Source organism: Hemicordylus capensis, chromosome 1 (assembly GCF_027244095.1).
Source record: "Hemicordylus capensis ecotype Gifberg chromosome 1, rHemCap1.1.pri, whole genome shotgun sequence".
Lineage (NCBI taxonomy): Eukaryota > Metazoa > Chordata > Lepidosauria > Squamata > Cordylidae > Hemicordylus > Hemicordylus capensis.
Genome location: NC_069657.1, coordinates 323,732,829 through 323,755,350, shown reverse-complemented (window position 1 = coordinate 323,755,350; position 22,522 = coordinate 323,732,829). Strand labels below are relative to the sequence as shown.

General features: G+C 45.5%; 1 protein-coding gene across 5 annotated transcripts; it reads right to left on the bottom strand.

The window, feature by feature from the left end:
- Window positions 1–986: 986 nt before the first annotated feature.
- Window positions 987–21,059, bottom strand: POU3F2 (POU class 3 homeobox 2). 5 transcript variants are annotated; one of them, XR_008314329.1, is made up of 3 exons: window positions 19,346–21,059; window positions 15,289–15,416; window positions 987–2,125 (listed from the first exon to the last, which is right to left on the bottom strand). XR_008314329.1 is itself a non-coding variant. In XM_053287646.1 (3 exons), the coding sequence occupies exons 1-2, from the start codon at window positions 20,927–20,929 to the stop codon at window positions 2,646–2,648; spliced, it is 1,140 nt and encodes a 379-aa protein (XP_053143621.1). In that variant the 5' UTR covers window positions 20,930–21,059; the 3' UTR covers window positions 987–2,125; window positions 2,609–2,645. The 5 variants fall into 5 exon arrangements, 3 of the variants coding, with proteins under 3 accessions (XP_053143621.1, XP_053143620.1, XP_053143622.1); XM_053287646.1 differs by lacking the exon at window positions 15,289–15,416 and adding an exon at window positions 2,609–2,735 and having other exon boundaries at window positions 19,880–21,059; XM_053287645.1 differs by lacking the exon at window positions 15,289–15,416 and having other exon boundaries at window positions 19,652–21,059.
- Between the last annotated feature and the right edge of the window lie 1,463 nt (window positions 21,060–22,522).

Sequence of the window (22,522 nt, the reverse complement as noted above, 5' to 3'; positions counted from 1 at the left end):
TCACAAATGCAGAAGTGTGTGTGTGTGTGTGTGTGTGTGTGTGTGTGTGTGTGTGTGTGTGAATTCAAGGTACACATCCCTTGGTATTTAACTGTTTAATGACTTGCACAAAACAACAGCTCTCAGTTAAGGGCAAGTCCTCAATAGCACACAATTAGCACAGGTGATTATGCATGGTGATAATAATACTTACCTTAGAGGATTTTTATAAAGATTACCTCAAGATAATATATGTGGAGCTCTGTGTACACTTTAAAAGGAGCACCATACTAATGCAGAATAGCATTATTATTTGAAAGAAATGTCTTGCTGCTGCTTCTAGGCAACTTAGGTGGGAAAGAGCCTGGCTGACCTGCAATACTGCTTCACTTAAAGAGCTGCTTGCTGGTTCCCTTTGTACAAGTATGCACAGAAGTGGTATAAAATAGCTGCAGAATACTGGTATTCCTTATTCAGATGTTCACCTGAAGATCATGTGTGTATAAGGAATATAGCATGATTCCATAGATGCTAGAAAGAATGGACAGAAGGGCTACTTTTCAAAGGGGTGGGATGAAGCTTTACACCAGAATGAGGAGCAGTGTTCACTAATATAATTTGTTACAGCTCTCTATTGTGCATGTTGCAATTCACATGTCATGTTTTGACTGGAACGTGCAGGAGAATTAACTGTTTGGCCAAATATACTATAGAGCAATTTGTCCCCATAACTCACAGTTGAATAAGAAATGGTTGAAACTCTCCCTTGAAAACCTCCTTCATGTGGCAGCATGCCACATAGAAGAGCCTCACACTTGCATTTGCCTTCTGGCACGAGTGAGCCCCTGTGACATCTCTGTGTCACCCGCGTCTCCTCCTTGAGGAAAAGCAGTTGGAGGGAAGCTTTTGTGGGGCTGATGCTGATTCTGCCTAGATGACTTGACAATATCTCTTTCACATGCGTAAGGTGGAATGCTGGTCCGTATTAAATAAGTGATAGCAAAAGGTAAAGTGATATCTTTTTATTGGACAAATTTCTGAAGTTCAAAAGAGGGTCCCATTTAAGGGGGGGAAAACCCTTCACCTATTTTGTCATTATACATTTCACATTTTTGATACCTCCGGCAGGACAGGTGATACAGCCTGCGCCATTTGAACTGGTTAATCCAGAGCAGTTTCAAAGCACACCATACATTTCTATGGATTTTACCCTAAGAACGCTGGCATCTGTCTCCAGGTGTAGAGAACACTGCAGGTAACTCCTGGTAGATTTTCATTAACTTCTAGTGAATTAGCTCTGCCTACTGGCATTGCTTAGAAATAAGCTTGCAGGTACGTGGTGGCAAATGGACATTTGCCTCTTGTCACAGCAACATGGCAATAAATTCGTGTACAGATAAGCTCCAAGTGATTTCAGTGGCCATAGGAAGTACTTTGAGAATGAAATGTACTACAGTCCTCTGAACATTTACTCTAGAAGAGTTCCACAAAATTCACGGGGACTATTCTGAGAAGGCAGGGTGCCTGGGTTGGACAGTAGTAACCTGGTGTGTTCTGGGTGTTACCAACATATGAGGTTCAAAGAAATGCATTTGAATTTTTAATTTGCTGGTAGTTTTCTTTCTCTCTCTGTGAAAGGTTTCATAGGCCTTGGAAAGTTTTGCACATTTAACTGTTTATTTGGTGGTTCTGAGCTGAAATGCATTTCTGCAAAAATTTTGTTGCAAGAGTTTTAGGAAAGAAAAGGCAAAAAATAAAAACAATCCTGATAATGTGTAGTGTTTCCCCTATTGTGTCTGAAATAGGAATAATTCACTCCATGGAGAAAACTGTACACCACCACTATCAACAAGGACAACAGTGAAAGAGAGAGAGAAAGATAAAAACATAATGTTGTGAGCAACAAAAGCCACATAATCCAGCACCACCCCAGAGATAATAATTAATAATAATATGAGAAGCAAAAGCCCATTAGGGCTAGTTGAATAGATAGGGAGCATGTGGAATTTAGACGCCTTGTGAAGGGAAGGCTGCATTCTTCTATCCGACTATCAAGCAAGTTGTTCCATAATTAAGGACCGCTTTGAAGCAACGTTGTCAGGGGGTGATTTGAAGGGAGGGGAAGAGCATCTTCCCAGTCTTGTTCCTGCAATAAGAAGGAAGAAACACATGCTGCCTCTGAACTTTGATATGCTGCCAAAGGATTTCAACCAAAACATGTTTGCAAGAGGAATTTTTTTAAAAAGTGTTCCCCACCAATAGAAATAGACAGACATGTCAGCTGGCTAGTATGGTCATCATATCTAATGTAAGTCATCAAATGACTTACACCAAAGTAGCCCTCTGAAATATGTGAGTATTTTAGAAAGAATGGTATAGGAAATGCTGTAATTAAGTGTAAGTTTTGTTATGTCTGTATGGTTTTGTACCTATATATGTAACTGGAAATACATACATAGTGCTCATACGTGTGTGTGTGTGTGCGCGTGCGCGCACGTGCATAGAGAATCTATTAAGTATGTGTGAGCATATTAGTATATACATACACATACATAATACTGATATAATAAGAATATACACCAACTATATAAGATTTCATGCACGCACACACACACACACTAATACTCACAAGAAGTCTGTAAAATTATAGGCCAGTGTTTTCATCTCTATATGACTGATGGGAGACTTTTTGTGTCTGAACATATCCATGTATGAAGAAAAAGACTCCAAGAGAAGATGGCCATGTTGTAGTAATCCTAATACAAAGACAACACTTCTGAGCACATTCCTGATGATTCAGACAGAGAAGAGCCACAATTCCAGATAGATCATTTTAAATTTAGGAAACCTGCTCCCCCAGTTCTAATTCCTAAATGATCTTGATAAAATGTGCATCATTCACTGTGTGGAGTGGACCTGATATATGTTGACGCATATTGAATAACACGAGAGATCAACCTCATCCTCATCTTGACTTTGTACCACAGGAGAACTGATCCAATCTCTCTCTGAAATTTGTTATTAAAACTTTTAGTTGTTTGAATTGCAGAGTTGTGTTGCTTTTGAAGAAGGGATTGGGAAGAAATAGTTCGATTCTACTTTTTCTTGTTATTAGACTTCAACAACTTCCATTTGAACACCACTGAAACGCATGAAAATTGTGACAGCTTCCAGGGGTAACCGTATTAGAAGCCAACAACCTCCCACGTACAGGAGCAGAGGGAAGAAGGCCCAGATTTGCAACATAGAAATATTTTGAGCAGCATTTGATTTAAAAAAATTAATTCCAACTCTAAATAATACCACAGGGACCTAACACTTTAAAACTATTTTTCAGGCTAAAACATATAAATAGTGATACCTTGCAGTCACTGCTCAAATGCCACCTCAACTAGTCTAAGGCATTGTTAGTTAGCCCCATTTGTCAAAGGACCATCTACACATCCCAAAGACTACTACATTGTTTAAAACCATATCCACTGAAAAGTAAGTAAAACCCTTTATTTTGTAGAAGACCACCAGGCAGGATTGTCTCTGGAAGCTGTTTCACAAGGCTAGTATTTTGAGAACTGGATTAACTGTGCTGTTGACCCCCAGCCATATCAACTGATGATGGGTCATTGCACAATAATTATGGGGATGCTACACAGCCCCCCACAAAACCAGGAATATCAGAAGCTGTTTTGTGGTAGTACCCAGAGACTAAGGAGAAAATCCAGAATACAGAAGCTGACTCTAGTTCCAGTACATCAGGATACTGATGGAATAATCAGAATTTCTGCCAGGTGCCTGTTGTATCACATTGTGATATGGAATGTCCAGCATCAACACATCAGTTAGACCCCTGCTAACTGAGCAAAGAGGTACATTTTAAAAGTGGTGGTTCTCTTTATTTAGCAGGGGAGAGCAACTGGCCCTATCCATCCGCGGCACAGCATTCCTCCAGTGCCTATTGTTGGTGTCTTGCTTATATTTCTTAGACTGTGAGCCCTTTGGAGACAGGCAGCCATTTAATCAATCAATCAATCAATCAATCAATCAATCAATCACTGTATGTAAACTGCTTTGGAACTTTGGTTAAAAAGCGGTATATAAATATCGTTGTATTCGTATTCTCCTGCAGACACCAAAACAACAGTTCTGCCCTTCTATTATGCACAGATCCATACAGATTTAAAACAAACAAACCAACAAAAAACAACAACCCCTGCTCCTGCTATCAGGTAAAGAGGCAGCTTTAAAGTGGTGGCTTTTTTATATTTGGCAGGAGGAGAGCAACTGTTCCTATTCAGTCCAGCATAGCAGCTCTCTAGCAGCTGTGGTGTCTCCTTTGTGGGACTTTTTGTTTGGTTTTGTTCTTAAGATTGTGAGCCCTTTTGGGATATGAATGCCTTTTGCTGTACGCTGCTTTGAGAAATTTTGTTGAAAAGTGGTTAAATAAATAAGTAATATCTTAAGGTCATTCACGCAATCAAAAACTGTGTTTTATCTGGGTTTGGGAACTGTGTGTGTGCTCCCAGTTTTTTGTGGAAGCAAGGTAGGAGGAAAGCCTGGGTAGAAGTGATTGTGTGGAAACAAGGTTGGAGGAAAACCTGGGTAGCTTTTCTTCTTACCTTGCTTCCACACAATTACTTCTGCCCAGGTTTTCCTCCTGCCTTGCTTCCACAAAAAACTGGGAACACACACAGCTCCCAAACCCAGATAAAACACAGTTTTTGATTGCGTGAATGACCTTATTATCTCATTCCTGGTTTGAATACTTTACAACAAAGCACCTCATACATTTGGTAATGAGGCAGAGTAGAATCCCACACACTTGCCCGTGCCAGCATCACAACTTTGGACACTGCTTCATTCCCATTGCTGTGGATATGACCAGCATGGGCTCTGGTTTGGGGAAGCCTTTGGGTTTGAAGTTTGCATACCTATCTCAAGGATGCCTTCCAGGGTACGTCAGCATACATCCACTGTCCAAGCTTCCATATCATGCTGGGAGTATGACCCATCAGTTGCAGTTTGTGCTTGTGTAGGCCACATTTTCTGTCTGCTTGACACATTATAACCCCTCTACAGGTTTGTTACATAGGAGATTGTAGAAAACCCACATGATAATCCTGCATACATAGAAACTGCTGCATGTCCATATTTTGCTTGCAAGGTGGAACACGATATACAGTTGAGATTTCCCAGTGCAAATGAGATCCTCCTCCATTATGGTGGGATTTGCTTTCCTACACTTCAGTGTGGGGATTTGGTAATACATGACGTACCTCCCCCCCCCAAAAAAAGATGGGTCATCTCCTATGCAATAAAACAAACAGCCATGCAGTGTGATCTTATGCATGCATGCTTTCTTGCAAACAACTCCCCCTATGTTCAATGGAGCTTACTCCTAGATATGAATACACAGGTTTGCACGGTTGCAAACAAGGGCGTCACTGCCCACAATGGCTTAATTTCTGCCACAACTCAGGCCTGGCACCTGCTTCCAATGCCTCAGCTCATTCTGGGACACATTAGAGCTCTAATGTGTCCCAGAATGAGCTGAGAAGAGCTTGCAGGTGGTCTGCAGGGAAGGAGAGTTAAACGTACCTTCCCACTGCAGGTCCCGGGGCCAGAGTGCCGGGACACACTGCCACGTGTCACTGCCGCCCCCGCCCCCCAGCCCAAATAATGCATCACGCAAGTGCATGGTGCATTACTGGGATTCCCCCTCCCCCTGCCCGAGTGTGCCAGACACAGGATCAAAAAAATGAAGTTAAGGGAGTGCTTGCTCCCTTTAACCTCATTTTAGAAGAAGGCTACTTTGGCGGGTTTGCCGCCGTGTAGCCACCGGGATTGGGCACAATCCCAATGGTTCACATGAGTGTGCAAAACCAGGCTGGGCTCCCTTAACCCAGTTTTGCATGCCCATGTGAATAGCCTCATTAAGTAAAAATCGATCAAATGCTCCAGAACAGGAGCTGCATGCATTTCCTTTACCACTGAGTAACTGCAGCGAATCCCTTTGTATCTTCACACAATACATAATTAGCATTGAATTCACTGCCACAATATTTAGTGACTGCTGCTATTGCTTCAAAAAGAGATTCAATACAAACATGGAAGATAAAGGCCAGCGGGTATTCGCCATGACACCTAAATAGGACATCTGTTTACCTCTAAATAGCCATTGCTGATATTCAGCAACTCTAACTGCTTGTGCGCTTCCTGGAAGTGGGGCTGGCTGCTGCTGGAAACAACAACTTCTTGGCCTCATCCAGCAGGGCAATTTATATATTACCAGGGTTTAGAAAGAAAGGCTTCCAGATCAGAAGGCTCAAGACTTAACTCCCCCCCCCCAACCCCCAAAAAGGTAAGCCAGCAGCGCAGGCAAGGTCCTTCCTACCTAAAGGACAACTAATTTACAACCCATGGCTATCCAATTTACGTGACATTAAAGGGAACATGACAGTCAGTATTCTGGACATGTGTGCATGTTTTAACCTTTACAGACCTGCAATAACAAGAGGCACTACTATATAACACTTGATTTCAGCTGGTCGAAGTGAGCACTTTCAGACTCACCATTCTGATGACAATCACATTAAGTAACCATGTTACTTCCACACCACACTAAAGACACTACTTAGGCACATATATGAATGCTAGTAAACTCAGGAGTTCCCATTTTTAAATGCATACGTGGTCTAACCAATGGACGTTTGCATTTCCCAAATCTATTAAATCTGAATTACAGATTTGGGAAATGCAAAAATTAAAACAAATTTTAACGGGCACAACAATATTGATTTAAGCATCTCTTGGTAACAGGTCCGGTCCATGCAAAGTGCTACATTTGGAATTTGGACTACTTTATTATCTTTGGCCTTGCTAGGTAATGTTTTAAATAACACTCAGAGGAACTCCTTTAAAGCAGCTTTAAAAGAACTTGCTCTGTGCGCCCAGCCTTGGAGGTCTGTGAAGAGAAGCAAGAAGCAGATAGAGAAGGTGTGTGGGGGGGGGGGCGGTTGCCTCTTGTTTCTTTCGCTTTTTAGCCTTTCTGCTACCAGGCTGAATTCACACATGAGAGAGCTCGGCTTGAAAAGCGATTATTCAAGCAGCCATGTCGTAATAGGCACCTTTATTGCCGAACTGGACAAGGGGCGGGCGGGGAAGACTAGAAGAAGCCTGGCTTGAGGTTTGGGGTTTGTTCGGGCTCCCCCCCACGCCCCACCACTTCCCTCTCCCTCTGGTCGCTGCTGTGTTTCTTAAAAGGAGCTATGTCTGTGGCCGCTGTGGGGCGCCCAAGTTCTACTCTGGATTTTGCGGTGCTTGGGAAAGAAGAACTCTCCTTGAACAGATGCTTCACGGAAGGGATGGGGGAAGGGGGTGGAATCAAAAGGATGCGGGGGGAAGGAGAGAGGGGGCAGGGACGGGGTGGGATGGAGAGAGGGGAGAGAGGCTTTATTCTCTAATACACTCGCTGGGGAGACTTTGTTACAAAACAGATTCATGCGAGAAGGGCAGGCGGGCTGTGTTGTACAATGAACTCTCCAGGGAAGGATAAATCCAGCGACACAGAGAATCTGCATGGCAGAGGGGCATTTGGCTGGCTCAAAGCTTCCCACCCAGCCAGCCCCATTCTCCCCCCACCCCCAGCCCCGCTCCCGTCCCTTGCTGCCTCGATCGGCTAGGATTCTGCCTGGGGAAGATTAGATTTGCTCTCCTCTAGAAAGAAGATACCAGGCTCCAGCCATGGTGTCCACTTCTGTGCCAGGCACGGGCCTCGCCCTAGCTGTCCTTTTCCCTCTTGGACGATCTCCTCTTGTTCTACCAAGCGTGTCCCCCTTTTCTTCCCAGGAGACCCTCCGATTTTTTAAAATTATTATTAATTATCATCATCATCATCATCATCATCATCATGGGCAGAAAACTTTGTCTCTCGCCCCCTCCCTCCTTTGTAGGCGATGGGTCCAAGGGATGAATGAGAGAGGATGGAGCTAGGAATAGAGCCCGTGCTTTGTCAAAGCCGGGTGAATTCCCTTGGTTTTCAAAGCCAGAATCAAGATCTGCGGAATCCATCCCAAACAGGCCCAGCCAAGCGGGGTTGCAAAGGGCTCCCTTGCTCCAGCCTCCACAAACCTCCTCCTCCTCCAGAACACCACAAAGGAGAATATGCGGGGAGTTTTCTTTTAAAGCCACACGACCCTTTACCCCCGCCTTCAGACACAATCTGCAAGGGGGTGTGTCAGTTTTTTCATTAGGGTTTCCAGTTGATGGGGGGCGGCGGCGTAAAGGCTTATAGGACGCATCAGCAGCTAACTGTTCGGTAAAAGACAATTGGAGATTCTCTTCCTTTACTCCACTCCAGTAATAAGGGTGAGACGCAGACAACTGGCAATGGCGAACACAGCTATACGGAGATCAAATCCTAGTTTAAAAATTATAAACCTAAGCACGCAAGGCCGAATGACATAGATAGATAGATAGATAGATAGATAGATAGATAGATAGATAGATAGATAGATAGATGCGTGTGTATGAACAATATATATAATGTGTGTACACACATACTTAGTAAACTAAAACGGGGGGAGTGATGGAAGGTAAGCAAACATTTTCAAGTGGAAAATATTCCCGTTTTAAGAACATCCTAGTTTATATACATAATACATCAATTACTTAGATAACGAACTGATTATTTAGATGACGAACTGATTTCTCTGTAAAGATACTTGTTTTACTAGTCTTTCAACGCTGTATTTTTTTCAAAGACAAGGGACGGGGAAGAAGAAGAAGTAGAAACTTAAAATGTTGAGGGGGGATTCTCAAATAGGATTAAGGATTTAATTATAGTCCCCTATGGAAGTAACTGATGAACTGATGGTATCAGTTAATAATAACATCCATTTCAAGCGTATGAAACAGATTTTCAGGAAAATATACTTAAGAGAGCTTTTCTGTAAGTAAACGTTACAATTCCTCTTGGAGAAGAGAGGGCTCTGTTGGGACAGGAGAACTTCAAATAGTTAGATTAAATATTAGTTTGAAATTTACAATAAAAGAATTTATTAACACAGCTAATTAAATTGCTGAAGTGTGGCATACGCACACACGCACACCTAAATATCACAAGCTCTTATCAAGCAGTGTTCTAGTTTGTTGCCTGGTAATCTATCTCTATCTCTATTCTCTCTATACCTATACAAGGAAAACATCCAAGTTGTGAGAACCTGCACAGTGTGTGTGTGTGTGTGTGTGTGTGAGAGAGAGAGATATCCCCCTCCCCAAAAGAACTAGCATGAATCCGTGTCTCCTCAAATCAAATCTAAACCATTGCAATGCCCTAATTAGAGTAATTAGAATAATAAGGCTGCCTATATGTGGTAAGACAATGTGTACAAACAACTTTATTTAATGTATACTGCTAATCAGCGGTGCGTGCGTGCTTGAATGCTTTAGTGTAATAAAACTCACCCTCACCCGCCCAAACAATCAAATACAAATTAGTTTAATGATTGTGCCTGCTTGAATGTCTTCGAAATCCACAGGCGGAGGGAAATAAATAGCACCATCCTTGTCTGTGTGTCTCCCCTACTGACCAAGGAACTGGTGCCACCGTGGACTTGCTGGCAATGAATGACTGGAGCCATGAATGAATCTCCCAGGGAAGGGGGAATTAATGAAGCAGGCAGGCTGCCTAAAACTTTCACACGGGGCACTCAGAAGTTAGACTTGGAAAGCCAGCCTGCAGCAGAAGGAAGCTAGGCTGGGCCAGAATGCTCAGCTCTGTGGGGCCAGAGGACACCACGATCCGTCTAACATCCTATGCAGGCTCTCTTCAGAGTAAGGCCCAAGGAACAAAATGGGGCTGACTTCGAAGTCAGCGTACCTAGGTTCAGGCCGCGCAGCAAGAAGTCACCGGCAGGAGAGGATTTAGAAGCAGAAACTGGTTTGCAGACAACCAAAGCAGGAGGTGCCCAGAGCTGAAAAGGACCACATTGGGTAACTTCCGCTTCTTTCTCTCTCAACACCAAATCCTAACGATCAGAGGGCGGCAGTGGTTTCCCCTTCAATCGAAAGGGAACAACAGATGCGACGTTGTTTTAAACGCAGACCCGTCTCAATGGGATCGCTCGCTGGAACAAAAGCGGGACCAAAACGTTCTAGAGGCTCCCTACACCAGCACTGCGGGGCTATTGGAGCCGAAGGCTGCGATCCCAAGCAGGCCTGCTTGCTTGGCAGCAGGAGCTACTGTACCTACAGGAATCGGTTGGTCGCGGTCTAAGTTCTCTTTCCTGCCCCCACCCCCAAATGGGTGCTCAGCTAACTCTTTCTGGTATTAGCTAGCCATGATACGCTATGTTCCGAACTAGAAAGCAGTTGCGCAAAATATATACATTAAATACAAAATCCCCAGAGGATTCGGACTGGAGTCCCCGAAAGCAGATATACTTGGAAGCCACGACCCTGAAATCCATGAGGCTCACTTCCAAGGAGATCTGCTTAAGGCTCCAAGTGTCAGTCACCTGAAATCGGCCTCACATCTCCCCAAAACCCCCGGCTTCACAGATTGCTTGCTCGCCTTTTCAACAAACCGTGTCCTCTGTCCTGCTGTCTCACTCCGGTTTCACTGACACCCCAGTAAGTTCGACTTATGTTTACGTGGAAGTAAGTACTAGTGACATCACTGGCCCTTCGACCTCACGCCAGACACGGAAGCCAGTGGGGACTCAGTAGTGTGCTTATTGTACAGAGCTGGCCTTTTACTATCTCTTCTTAGCTGATGATGAGACACCCTTCAAAAAGTCTTCCCACTCCGGGGGGAAAAGAAGAAGCCATGACATTTTAAGTTTCACCTTTAGAGGTCCCGTACGGGATGCTTTCAACTGTTCCCATAATAAGCACCATGTCTCGGCTCGCTCCTGTTCTCCTTCGAATGGTATTTTTAACTTGTGCTTCGGCAAAGCACCGCTAAGATGCCACATCCCACTCCAGAAATTAGGTCGCGTATCTGCGTGGAAGAAAGTCCCACTGCAGTAAATGGGGTCTCCTCCTTACAAGTTAAGATCAGAAAGCCAGAAACTAAATAAAATATTCTGAAAAACGGAGCTTTTACTCATAAAGGACTAGTGAGAAGTTACACATGCAAACAAAAAGAGTCGTTTCAAAGAAGTTTTATGATTTTCGCTTTCTGCTTCCTCTCAGGGTCTCCACAAGTCATCAAAGTTTGCAGATTAAAAGGTCAATCGACGTTACACTAATACCCCGATCCTAAATTAGACTTAAATCCCACTGATTTCAGTGGCAAGCGGGTTTACAACGAAGCTGTCAAATGCCTTCCCTTTCCAGCGGTGGCTGCAATCCACAAACCCTGTTTACTCATGTTTAGTCATGAGTTTCTTCTTGAGAAAGTGGGCTGTAGCCTGAAGCTTCGGGGTCTTGAAACCGAATTTAATATTTTCAGAAGTATTCACAATTACTTATACAAATGCTACTCTTAGCAGTCAGGCAAAAAAAAAAAAATGTAAAAGCGTGTGACGGCTGGAGAGGGCGATTATCTTAGGTTTTTAAAACATGAAAATCTGGGCTCTTTTCTAAAAACCAAGCCCACCCTTTTTTTTGTTTACAGCTGGGCGCTATGGCGCTGATGTTTGATTGAGTTGCTGAATTTTGTCTGGAGCACATTATAAGCTCAGTTGTAGACAAACTAACAACTCACAACTCCTATAACATTAAGGGCAACTTTGGAAGTCCCCGCGCCATTCCTTGTAAAGAGTAAAGGAGTTAGTTAGTTAGTTAGTTAGTTAGTTAGTTTGTTTGTTTGTTTGTTTGTTTTAAGTGTGGGGCAGGGAGACTCCCTTTGACTGGTGTAACACGGTCAAAGTTGCGAAAATATTGCTGGCATCTAAACAGCTTTCTCGGAAGATCTGTTCGGTTCAGTAGAACTTTGCTTCCAAGCAAGTGTGTTTTGCAGCAAGTTCTTATTTGTGATACAACACTTATTAATAAATAAGTCTTCCTGAGTTCAATGGGACTGGGACTCATGACCGTGGATATGTCGTGCAGGGCTATCCTGAACTCAGTGGAGTTTCCTGCCACATCAGATCGCAGCCATGAAGCCTGAACCCATGCATGGGATTTCCTAGGAAGTCAGACCTATTGCATCCAATGGCACTCCATTCTAAGTAAGATGCAGGTGACTGCAGCTTTAGATATGCAAATGCAGTCCAGGGATGAGGAACAAAGTAAAACGTATTGTTTGTAGCTACTAATAAAAAGGTGCTCCTCTTCCACCCTGCATTTCACTGAACGTCACTTCTCTAAAATCTGAAATGCCATCGCAATCCTACGACCTTTCAACACTTGAGAGAGAAGCAGTCAGTTTTAAAAGGCTGTTAAATATAAATATAAAGGGAACTTTATCGTCAAGTTTCCCCCCAGCAATAATGTAGTATGCATTCTTCCCCTTAGGGCGCAACACTTTATGTGGATATCACTTTGGTTAATGCTGTGGGATCTGCTATTCTGCCAGCAATCTCCCCCCCCCCCCAATCGTCTCATTTCTACATTACTTCCCATTTTCAAGACCAAGATCCTAATAATCTGCATCTGCGCCCCATACATTTGATCCTAAACATACTTAACAGGAGTAAGTCACCTTCACTTCTGCGTGAACACGTTTTAAGATCCTACAGAAAGTGTTCCAACCCTTCTGCAAGAAGTGGAGTAGAATAAAGTTTGAGAGATGAGTCGGTTGGACTGTGGAGCGACCCGTCTGTCCTGAGAACTTCTGTGGTGTTGTCCTTTCTGTTCTAATTAGAGCACATTCGGTAGGACTTTAACTGAAAGATACAGAACAGGCTGCAGCTTTCAGACTGGGTCGTGTTTAAGAAACGGGAAGATATTACTTTATATTTGTGCCAGATCATTGCAGAGAAGCTGCTTTCTGCTTCTTCTGCTAGCAAAAGAAGACCGCAGAAGCCCTCAACGTCTATTCTGGCCTGAACCACAAGCAAATAAGGATGGAGAATATTTTGATATAAAATAGTGCAGCCCTCCTGGGATGGCATGCAAACCAATTGTCTTAACTGTTTTGTGGATCGAGATGACAATTAGGAAGAAATGTGCTCTCTCTGCACAAAAGCCTCCCAAAATATTGTGTTCTACTTTTTAAAAAATCACCGTCATTTACATATTCATTTATCACATGGTCCAGGAATGTAAACACCAACCCATCCAACTTAGAAAAAGAAAGCAAGTTAATTTATAAAAACACACAATGGATCGGTTTTGCATTTAAACAACTAAAAACACTACCATAAAACAAAGACAAAACCCAGGAAAAGTTCTCACATCGCTCGTCTTTCTTTAAATTGCTATTCCAACTCTTGTCAAATTGTGGCAATAAAATAAAATAAATCTACCGTTCTACATTACTCCTACTTAAACATAAAATTAAAAAACAAAACAAAACTGTTAAAAGCCAGTCGATTTTCAGTTTTTCTCCTTTTTCTCTTTTTGTTGTTGACGCTTTTGTTTGCATTATTGTTAAGAGCAACTGCTTCAAGACCGCATCTTTTCCATTCAGCAAAATTTCCTTTCTCTCAGACCGCCTTTCAAGTTAGAATCCATTCTCAAGTCTTAGACCTTCTCGTGGACAATTAGCTTCCACGACTTACCACCCCCAACACACACACACACACACACACACACACACACACACACACACACACACACCCCTATCAATTTATGGCAAAGAAATCTCTTCTTTTCAAATTCCAAAGCAACTTCTTAGTCTGTGACTCCAAAGACTTCCACAGCCCGTTCACAAGTGCAATTCACACTTTGGTTATCATATCCCCCAATATTCCCCACTGCTCTTCTGCTATTATAACTGACATTGGGACACCAGTTCGTTAAACAGAAAACGGAAAAGAAATGACAGAGTTCCGTAAAATTTAAATGGCAGCCCAAAGATTTCGGCCTTTCGCTCAAGCACAAGGCAAAAGCAGAAGAGAACAGCAGCTTCTTGCTGACAACTGATGCAAGTGACAGTGAAAGGAGGCCCTTAGGATGCCTAGTCAGTTTCCTCCTTTGTGAGATAGATAGATAGATAGATAGATAGATAGATAGATAGATAGATAGGTAGGTAGGTAGGTAGGTAGATTCTGTCTAGACTTTCATAAAGAAGAGCAAACTCCCTAATATTCGGAATTCTGATTGGCTGTCTTTAGAGGAAACAGGCCCTTTCCCACGGAGCGTTCACCAAGTATGTCCCTTACAAAGGAAACTCTGGTCTTCCGGTGCCTACTAGCTGTTTCTCCGTGTCCAAAGTATTAAATATTACCCGGCAGGTCTAATAACACAGGACAAGACCGTAGATTCTCTAGCGAGAGATGAAGGGAGGGCTATATAAGTGAATTCCTGTTTCAGAGACGAAGGCCAGGGGCCCATCAAAAATAACTAGACACAATACACGTGATTTCCCCTCTCCTGCGACTAGCAGCAAAATATTCTCTCCAAGACCACCGAAATGTCCTGCAGAGGGCAGATGCTGCCCAGTTTTCAACTCCTCGAACACAACCCCCCTCCACTATTAAAAAAAAAAAATACAAACAATTCAGCGAGCTATTGACCAAGGGACATTCAATCTATACCCAGCTTAAACATTTTACCCATCAGCATATCTGCGGTCGCAGAACACTCCTTCTTTCTGTCACTTCGCTTCCAGACTATTGATAAGATCATTTAGCTGAATCTGTTTGGGACGCGTGTAATATTGACTAGGAGTTAGAAAAGATGATTAAATCTAATAAGCCTGGAAACTATCGTTAAAGGGAAAGGGTGTGTGCTTGCCCGGGCGGGGGGAGCTATTATGGGATGGGGGGTCATGCTGCTTATAAAACTCGGCAACCTAAGAGGGTGTTATCATCTGAAAACACGTTAACGCTCTGCACTCAGCGTGCCTGTTCACAACCCTGAAATCTACTCTTGGAGAAAGTGAGGCGAGAACTGTAACCTTGTTTCTCTCAGACATCATCACACCATGGTGTGATGGTGAACACCATCATCAGAACGTGAACCTAAGTTTTGCGGGAATATTTATGCGATATTTTCCCTATACAAAGTTTGTCTCCACTTACACCCTAGCAGTCTGACCCAGGGCCGAATTCAACTTAATCACTTGGATTTGAGCCAATCTCTAACCCCATCCCAGAGCTGTTTACTCGGAAGACAGTCCCACTGGGATTAAATATCCAAGTCCTACATACACATGGGGGACGGGGCGGTTTGCGGAGTTCCATCCATTTCCAGGGACCTTACCTCTGCAGTCCGGTTACATCCAAATACTTCGGCTCAGTTGCTCATCAGCTGCGGTGTGGCTTACAACTTTATTTCAGCCTCAAAAAGGGACGAGTATGAATGAAAACCAAGGAACAGTTCGTGTGTTTCTTGAAAACAAACAAAAAACACCGCATGGGCCTGTGAAAGTCTCTCAGATGTCTAAAGAAGAACCAACCTACCCTGACAAAACTTTACCTAGTTTTTCTGGAGAAAGACAAAGACGCACAAAACATGCCTAACCAACGTTGGGGAAGAAACCCCAGCCAAAATAGCCTGAAAACAATCGGATTGAAAATAGCAATCTTACATCGTCGCGCTTTCCCTTCAAACACACACACAGCATACACACAACCCCCACCCTCACCCCAACCAGCATTCAGAAGTTGGACTGAAGTTATCAACAAACCTCCTGAACAGGGCTAGAGGTGGTGTCCTAGACACTAACGAGATATCTGACACTCTGTGAGCGATTCTAGAGGGAATGGCTTGGGCCTTTAGCATAGATTTCTTACTGCCTCCTTGTTGGTTTCGGTGGAACTTTTACTTCCAAGAAGGTGTGAGCGCTTAGGATCGCTGCCCAAAGCAGCGCAGTGATTAACAACCCCGGCCTAGTGATTTTCAATGAAAGGTACTTTGAGGGAAGTACGTTCAGATTCGTGTAACGTCAGGAGGAATATTGCCCTTTTCTCCTCACGTGCGTTCTAAGAAAAGCCGGCTTCCAGAGTGTCGAAAGACAGAGTGCTGGCTGAGAATTTAAACATCCCAGCCTTTTGAATTCATTTGTGTGGCGGGTAGGCCCAAATTCCTGCCCCATTCATCCAGCTGCCGAAGTTATACCAACGCAATCTGTCAATAGATCAGGCACACATTTTATTCCAAAATGTCATGAAGTAGGAAGGGCAAAGAATTCAATGCCTTAGAAGAACTAGCTTCTATTTCCCGCCCGGTCTGTTCTATCTATCTATCTATCTATCTATCTATCTATCTATCTATCTATCTATCTATCTATCTATCTATCTTAGTTTCAAAGAGCCATGGCACCCCTCCTACTATTTCTCAAAAAGAAATACAAGATATGCCAATAATTCGAGCAAACTATAAAGGTCTGGTGTATTTCTGTTTTATGTAGATAATAAAATATTACTTTAACATAAATATATAAGGATCTCTGCGCTTTTATTTTTTCCCCACAAGCACATCCAAATGTACCAAAAAACAAAGTATTTCTTTAAAGAGACTGAACAAAAAAAAATTTACATCCCATATAGATTTTTTTGTTCACCTACTCATTTAAAGCTACAGAAAAAACAGTTTCCAGAACCTGTTTGCTTTAAAAGAAATAAATATACATTGAGGCAGGCCACTTAAAAATGATATGAAAATATTTCCCTGGGTAGCATTAAAAAAAAAGAAAAATAGACAAAGAAAACATTTAAACTATTTCTGCATTTCAAAGGACAAATATTAAACATATATACAGAGCGGTAAGGTTTGCTTGGTAACTTTTTTTAAAATTTTGAAGTAAACCTATTCATGGGTTTAAAAGATCTGCAGAAATGTCTCTCCCAAACTTCTTTTGACCTTACCCAAATATTAATGCATCTGAAAGTTCACTGTTCCCCTTTTCCCACTTCCTCTGCCCCTGATCTGAATCTCTTTATAGGAGGAGTCTGTCTCCAGACCATAATCACCAGCAGCTCAATACCCTTAAAAATTTTTTAGCGTAGATATCATTTTTTGGGGGAACCCATAATGATGTAAAAAATAGAATAAAGCCAAATGAATAGGCTTCCCGGGAAGCTGTATTTGTCTTCTCAAGGGGAGGAGTAGAGACAAATCTGATGCCACACTGGCGCTTAGAAAGACAATTGAAGAACATAACATTAAGTCCCACCTACCTACTCCAATGCTTATCAGCGAGTTTCTCTGAGAGAATATTTCATTGGCCTCAGAATTCTCAAACATTCCTCTATGCAAACTTTGCAAAGATTATTTTTTCTAAAGTTATATAGACCCCCCCCCTTTTGTGCTGAGTAGATGTTTCAAAATGTGAACCTGTCACTATCACAGTTTCAAGGGTTACGTCCCCTCACACCAATATAGAATATAATATACAGTTTCAAGTTCCACCCCCTGTCTTCCCCCTCTAGAGCCTCCTGTTTTTGGAAAGTTAACGGTTTCCCATCAAGAAAATGCATCTGTTAAATCGGCTGACAAAAGGGAGCGAAAAAGGCGGCTTGAAAATGGCATTTGGGTCGCTTTGTTTTCATTTCATTCGGCTCCCTCCGGTGAAAAGAGAAAGGGCCGACTAAGTTAAACCGGTCTTTTTCGTGCCACACAGTATTATGCTGAAATCTCAGTAAAGGATGTGGGAGGCCTCTAAAATCTGAGCGTAAATTCTAAAGATAAATTTCCCATTCTGCATGTGGCCAAAACAACCCGATACAGGAAACACTTAAACCCAGCCCTTGGATTTTAAAGCAATCCTCATGGAGACATTTACTTGGAAGTAAGTCCCATTGGTTTCAAGGAAGGGTGGCGACCCATGGAACCTCAACCCCGCTGATTTAAATGGGTCTATCATCATTTACATGCTACTGTCCAGTCTAGAGTGCGGTGTGGAATCCCCATCCCTGCTGATTGCTGAACTCAGTGAGAAAAACCTCCCATGGAGATGAACTGCATGCAAGTGCTGCCATTCTGAAACTACTCACATCACACCCGGATTTTAGGTATGTGATGTGAAAACAAGTCCCTCCAATAGCACTGGGAGTTGCTTAATACCTGGTGTGTTTATGAAAACACACACACTAGTCTGGAACAGTCTGGGTGACACAAGTCTGGAACAGTCTGACTCTTTAAATTGAAAAAAAAAAAATGGGGACAAGGGACCTATCTCAAGCTTACAGCCTGGAACAACTCTGAACACCCTTGTTTCGATACGTGGGACTTGCTTCCTCCCCTAAGGATCAGAAAAGGTTCTTTAGCAGAATTTCTTTCTTTTTTTCCTCATTCCAAGTTTAGAAGCAGATCTCAGCATAAGAGTCCTAGGGCAGAGTAGTGCCGGGTACTCCAGATAACTTTCTGTACAGGACCGGTGAAGCTAAGCATCGTTTCACTTTCTCCCTGCCCCACCATCTTACTCAGCCCCCCACCTTAGTTCCTTCCAAAGTGCCACTTTCTGCTGGAAAAATCTGGATGATGGGTAACACAGACACACACACTCAGCTTTTTCCTCCAATGGACCTTAAGCTGCCCAAATGACATCAATTATTCACCACATTTCAACACCCCCCGCCACCCACACCCACACACCCCTCTTGCCCCCGCATCATTCCAGCGCCACATTTCTGAAAAGTGGAAGTTGTTGATTTCCACTTTCTCTCCTCTTCCTTACCCTTCCCTCAAGATCTACTTCAGACTAAAAAGCCCAGGTTTCCCTTTCTGGAGCGTAACGATGGCCAAAAGAGCAAGGGAACCAGGACCTCCCCCGAAGGTACCAAAACTTCATCCACAGAAAGAAGAAAACTATTCGGATTTGTATATTGGCCCACCGCTGGCTAGCGGTCAGAGTGGGAAAATGCAAGTCATTTCCCAACAAGGTATGAAAAGGAGATGAAATTTGTAAACTTGTATTTTCTAGCAGTGCAAATGCATAGGGTTATCTTCTAAGAAGAAGGGTCTAACCCCCTCAAACCGAACACTTGACTACCTCTGGCCTCCATATCTGCGCTCCTCCCCAACTGAACCCCACTCTAAAGTGTGTCCGAGCGCATTGAAACATCTCTCCTGCCTTCTAGGTGCCTTTGGCGTAGATCCCCAAATAATTTCATGGCAACGATCCCGCTACGGAACCAGGCCAACTTTTGTCTCTATTCGGGGAGGAGTTTCGCCCCCTTCTTTCTCCAGCACCTTGGCATATGGGGGTCTTAGTTGCCTGTGCCTGGATGTGAACGAGAGAGAGAGAGAGAGAGAGAGAGAGATGGAAGGGGAAGACACGCACTCGTCTGTGCTACACACACATCCATATACTCACTGCACTTCATTGCCTGGTTACTCGCCTGTAAAGGTCAACACACATTACACACTTTGCTACCGTTTCAAGGATAGTTCAGTGCAGGCGCCTGCCTTCCTTCCTTGTGTTTTTTTGTTTTGTTTTGTCTGCTTTTGTTTTAAGAGGGGTTAGGGGGAAACAATCAAAAGGTTGGAGGAGGAGGAGGAGGAGGAGGAGGAGGGGGAGGAGGAAGGGGTTGGAGGGAGGGAGCCAGGGGTCGCCCCCCGCTCCCCCCTGCTCCTCCCACTGCTCCGCTGGTGGCGGAGTTCACTGCACAGGAGTCTGTACCCCGTGGTGCGGCGGCGGCGTGTCCCTGCTGGCCCCATACACGTCCTCGGCTCCCGGCAGAGTCCCTCCCGGGGGAGTCATGCGTTTCTCTTTCTGTCTCCTGTTACAAAACCACACGCGGACCACCTCTTTCTCGAGCTGGAGGCTGTCCGCCAGCGAGGTGATCTCCTGGGCAGAGGGCTTGGGGCACTTGAGGAAATGGCTCTCGAGGGCGCCCTTGACGCTCACCTCGATGGAGGTGCGTTTTTTCCGCTTGCGCCCTTGCGCCGCGATCTTGTCTATGCTGGTGGGGCTGCCCGACGACGAGTCCGCCTCCTCGAGCCACTTGTTCAACAAAGGCTTCAACTTGCACATGTTCTTGAAGCTCAGCTGCAGGGCCTCGAACCTGCAGATGGTGGTCTGCGAGAAGACGTTGCCGTAGAGCGTGCCCAAGGCCAAGCCCACGTCCGCTTGGGTAAATCCCAGTTTGATCCGCCGCTGCTTGAACTGCTTGGCGAACTGCTCCAGGTCGTCCGAGGTCGGCGTGTCCTCGTCCGAGTGCGCCTCGTGGTGGTGCTGATGGTGGTGGTGGTGCTGCTGCTGCTGCTGCCCGTGCGGGTGCTGCTGCTGCTGCGGGAGGTGGTCGGGGTGGTGAGGGGGCGGCTGCGGCGGCGGCGGCTGCTGCTGCTCCTCGTGGGCGTCCCGCAGGCCGTGGTGGTGCATGCCCGGCTGCCCGGAGCCCAGCATCCCGTTGACCGTGAAGCCCGGCGGCTGCGAGTACAGGAGCCCGCCCTGGCCGCTGCCGTTGGACGCGGCCATGCCGGGCGGCAGGTGAGCCGAGCCGCCAGTCCTCCACGCCACGGCGGCGGCCACGGCGGCGTGGTGGCTCCCGGCGTGGTGCACCAGGTGCGGCGGTCTGCCTTGCTGCTGCTGCTGCTGTTGCTGCTGCTGGTGATGCTGCTGCTGGAGCTCGTCCCCCCGGCCGCCGGCCTGCACCACCGAGGGCTTGATGTCCTGCTGGCCCAGCGGGCTGGTAGACCACGGCGAGTCGCCGCCGCCGCCTCCGCCGCCCCCTCCGCCGCCGCCTCCGCCTCCGCCGCCGCCGTGGGACAGCGCCGTGATCCACTGGTGAGCGTGGCTGAGCGGGTGCCCGTTGCTCTGCAGCGCGTAGTCCGCCTGCACCAGCGCCTGGGCGTCCCTGTAGCCGGCGCCCGGCTGCATGCTCCCCGGCGGCTCGGCGTGCACCATGGGCGAGCTGGAGGTGAGCAGGCTGTAGTGGTTAGACGCTGTGGTCGCCATGACTCTCCGAGCCGGACTGAGGGCTCCGCTTAAAGGAGCCGCGCATTTGACAGCTACTTTTTCGCCTCGGGCTCCTCTCGCCGCTCGCTTCCCCCGCAAGTCCGCTTGGCAGAGCCCACTGCAAAGGCACGCGTCCCCGCTCCTCCCTCCCTCCGGCCCCCATTGGCTCTCTGCGCTTTGATTTACGTGGAGACCTCTAGCAACCGGCGCAGGGGGAGCCTCCCATTGGCCCCAGCCCTGGCGCTGACACCACGCCCCCCACACAACCCCCCTCTTTGTAATCAAACTCTAAGGAGGGAGCGAAAGAAGGGGGGGGTAGCAAGAAGAAAAGCGGGGCGCAAACAGAAGGGCGGGGGGAGTTCCGCTGCTTCTAGCCACATTGAATTCGGAAGGGGGTGGGGGAGACCAGATGATGGTACTCCTTGATTTGTTTTGGTTTTGGTTTTTTTTAAATCATACACAACAAAACCCACCCTTGTCTATGTTTACAGGAAAAGCGAGCAGACCAGAGGCTGACCATACGCACATCGAGGCTGGGAGTAGTGGAGGAGATGCTCTCCTGTTGCTTGCATTGTTTGCAAACGTGACTGAAAGGTTTTCAGGCGCAGGATGGTCTCACTCCTTCATTCCACCCCCCCCCCCGCAATCCCCACGCGCCCAAAGAGCAGAAGCGAAGAAGGGCTCATCCTTACAGTGGAAGATATTCTTCTGGCGGCGGCTCGGGCGGTGGGGGTGGGGACCTGGCACGCCTTCGGCAGGATCGCTTTGCCGGAGAGTAATCGCCTTGGTAGCTGGAGTCACCCTGTAACTCCATCAAAGCCTTTCTTCCCTTGGCTGACTCATGGATGGTTTGTTTGTTTTCCCTCTTATTCTTCGCATCCATATACCGACTTCCTGCATTTCCCGGAGATTGTTTTGCAACAAGGCAACTTTCAGTCAGACTTTTGCAACATCAGTCTAGCAACTTTGCAGGCACGCTTTTAAATAGAAGCGAGTCGGCGCGACCAGAAGGCGAATAACAGCCCGAACGTCTATATATTTACTCGTTTACTCGGAAGTAAGCCCTGCTGATTTCAGTGGGACCTGCTCCCAAGTAAGAGTCGAAGCAGAACTGTGAAGAGGCTCCTTGCCTTCTCCGCCCCGCCTGCCCACCCGCCGCTTTTCCTTCTGGCTTTGCACCCAGTAATCCGAGAGAAACCTGCTGCTCCCTTTCCACAATGGCAGGATGATAGCAAGGGGAAGGGGCGGGGGAGGGGGGATGCTGCTGCTCCCTCGGGAGAGAGGCTCTCGCAAGTCCCCAAACTGTCCCAGCAGCAGGTGTTGCCTGAGAACAAAGCCAGGATTCGCTAAGAATTTCAGGGCTTAACACTTTGCAAAGCACAGAGGCAAAGCTAACTGGCATTGTTCGCAGAGGTTCTCCCTCCCTGGGGACCACCAGTGTGTTTACAGATCTGCAACTTCTTTCTTTCTTTCTTTCTTTCTTTCTTTCTTTCTTTCTTTCTTTCTTTCTTTCTTTCTTTCTTTCTCTTCACAAAACAGTGATATTATCCCAACAGGACATTAGGAACAGGCAAAAAATATATAGCCCGATCT

What these genes read in the sequence shown, in the direction of transcription:
- POU3F2 (XM_053287645.1), bottom strand. Translation starts at nt 20,929, where the DNA reads ATGGCGACCACAGCGTCTAACCACTACAGCCTGCTCACCTCCAGCTCG. An exon ending in CGCCGCCGCCGCACCACGGG is followed by an intron (nt 2,126 to 19,651) that starts GTACAGACTCCT and finishes TTCTTATTGCAG; the next exon opens with GAACAAGACTGGGAAGATGC.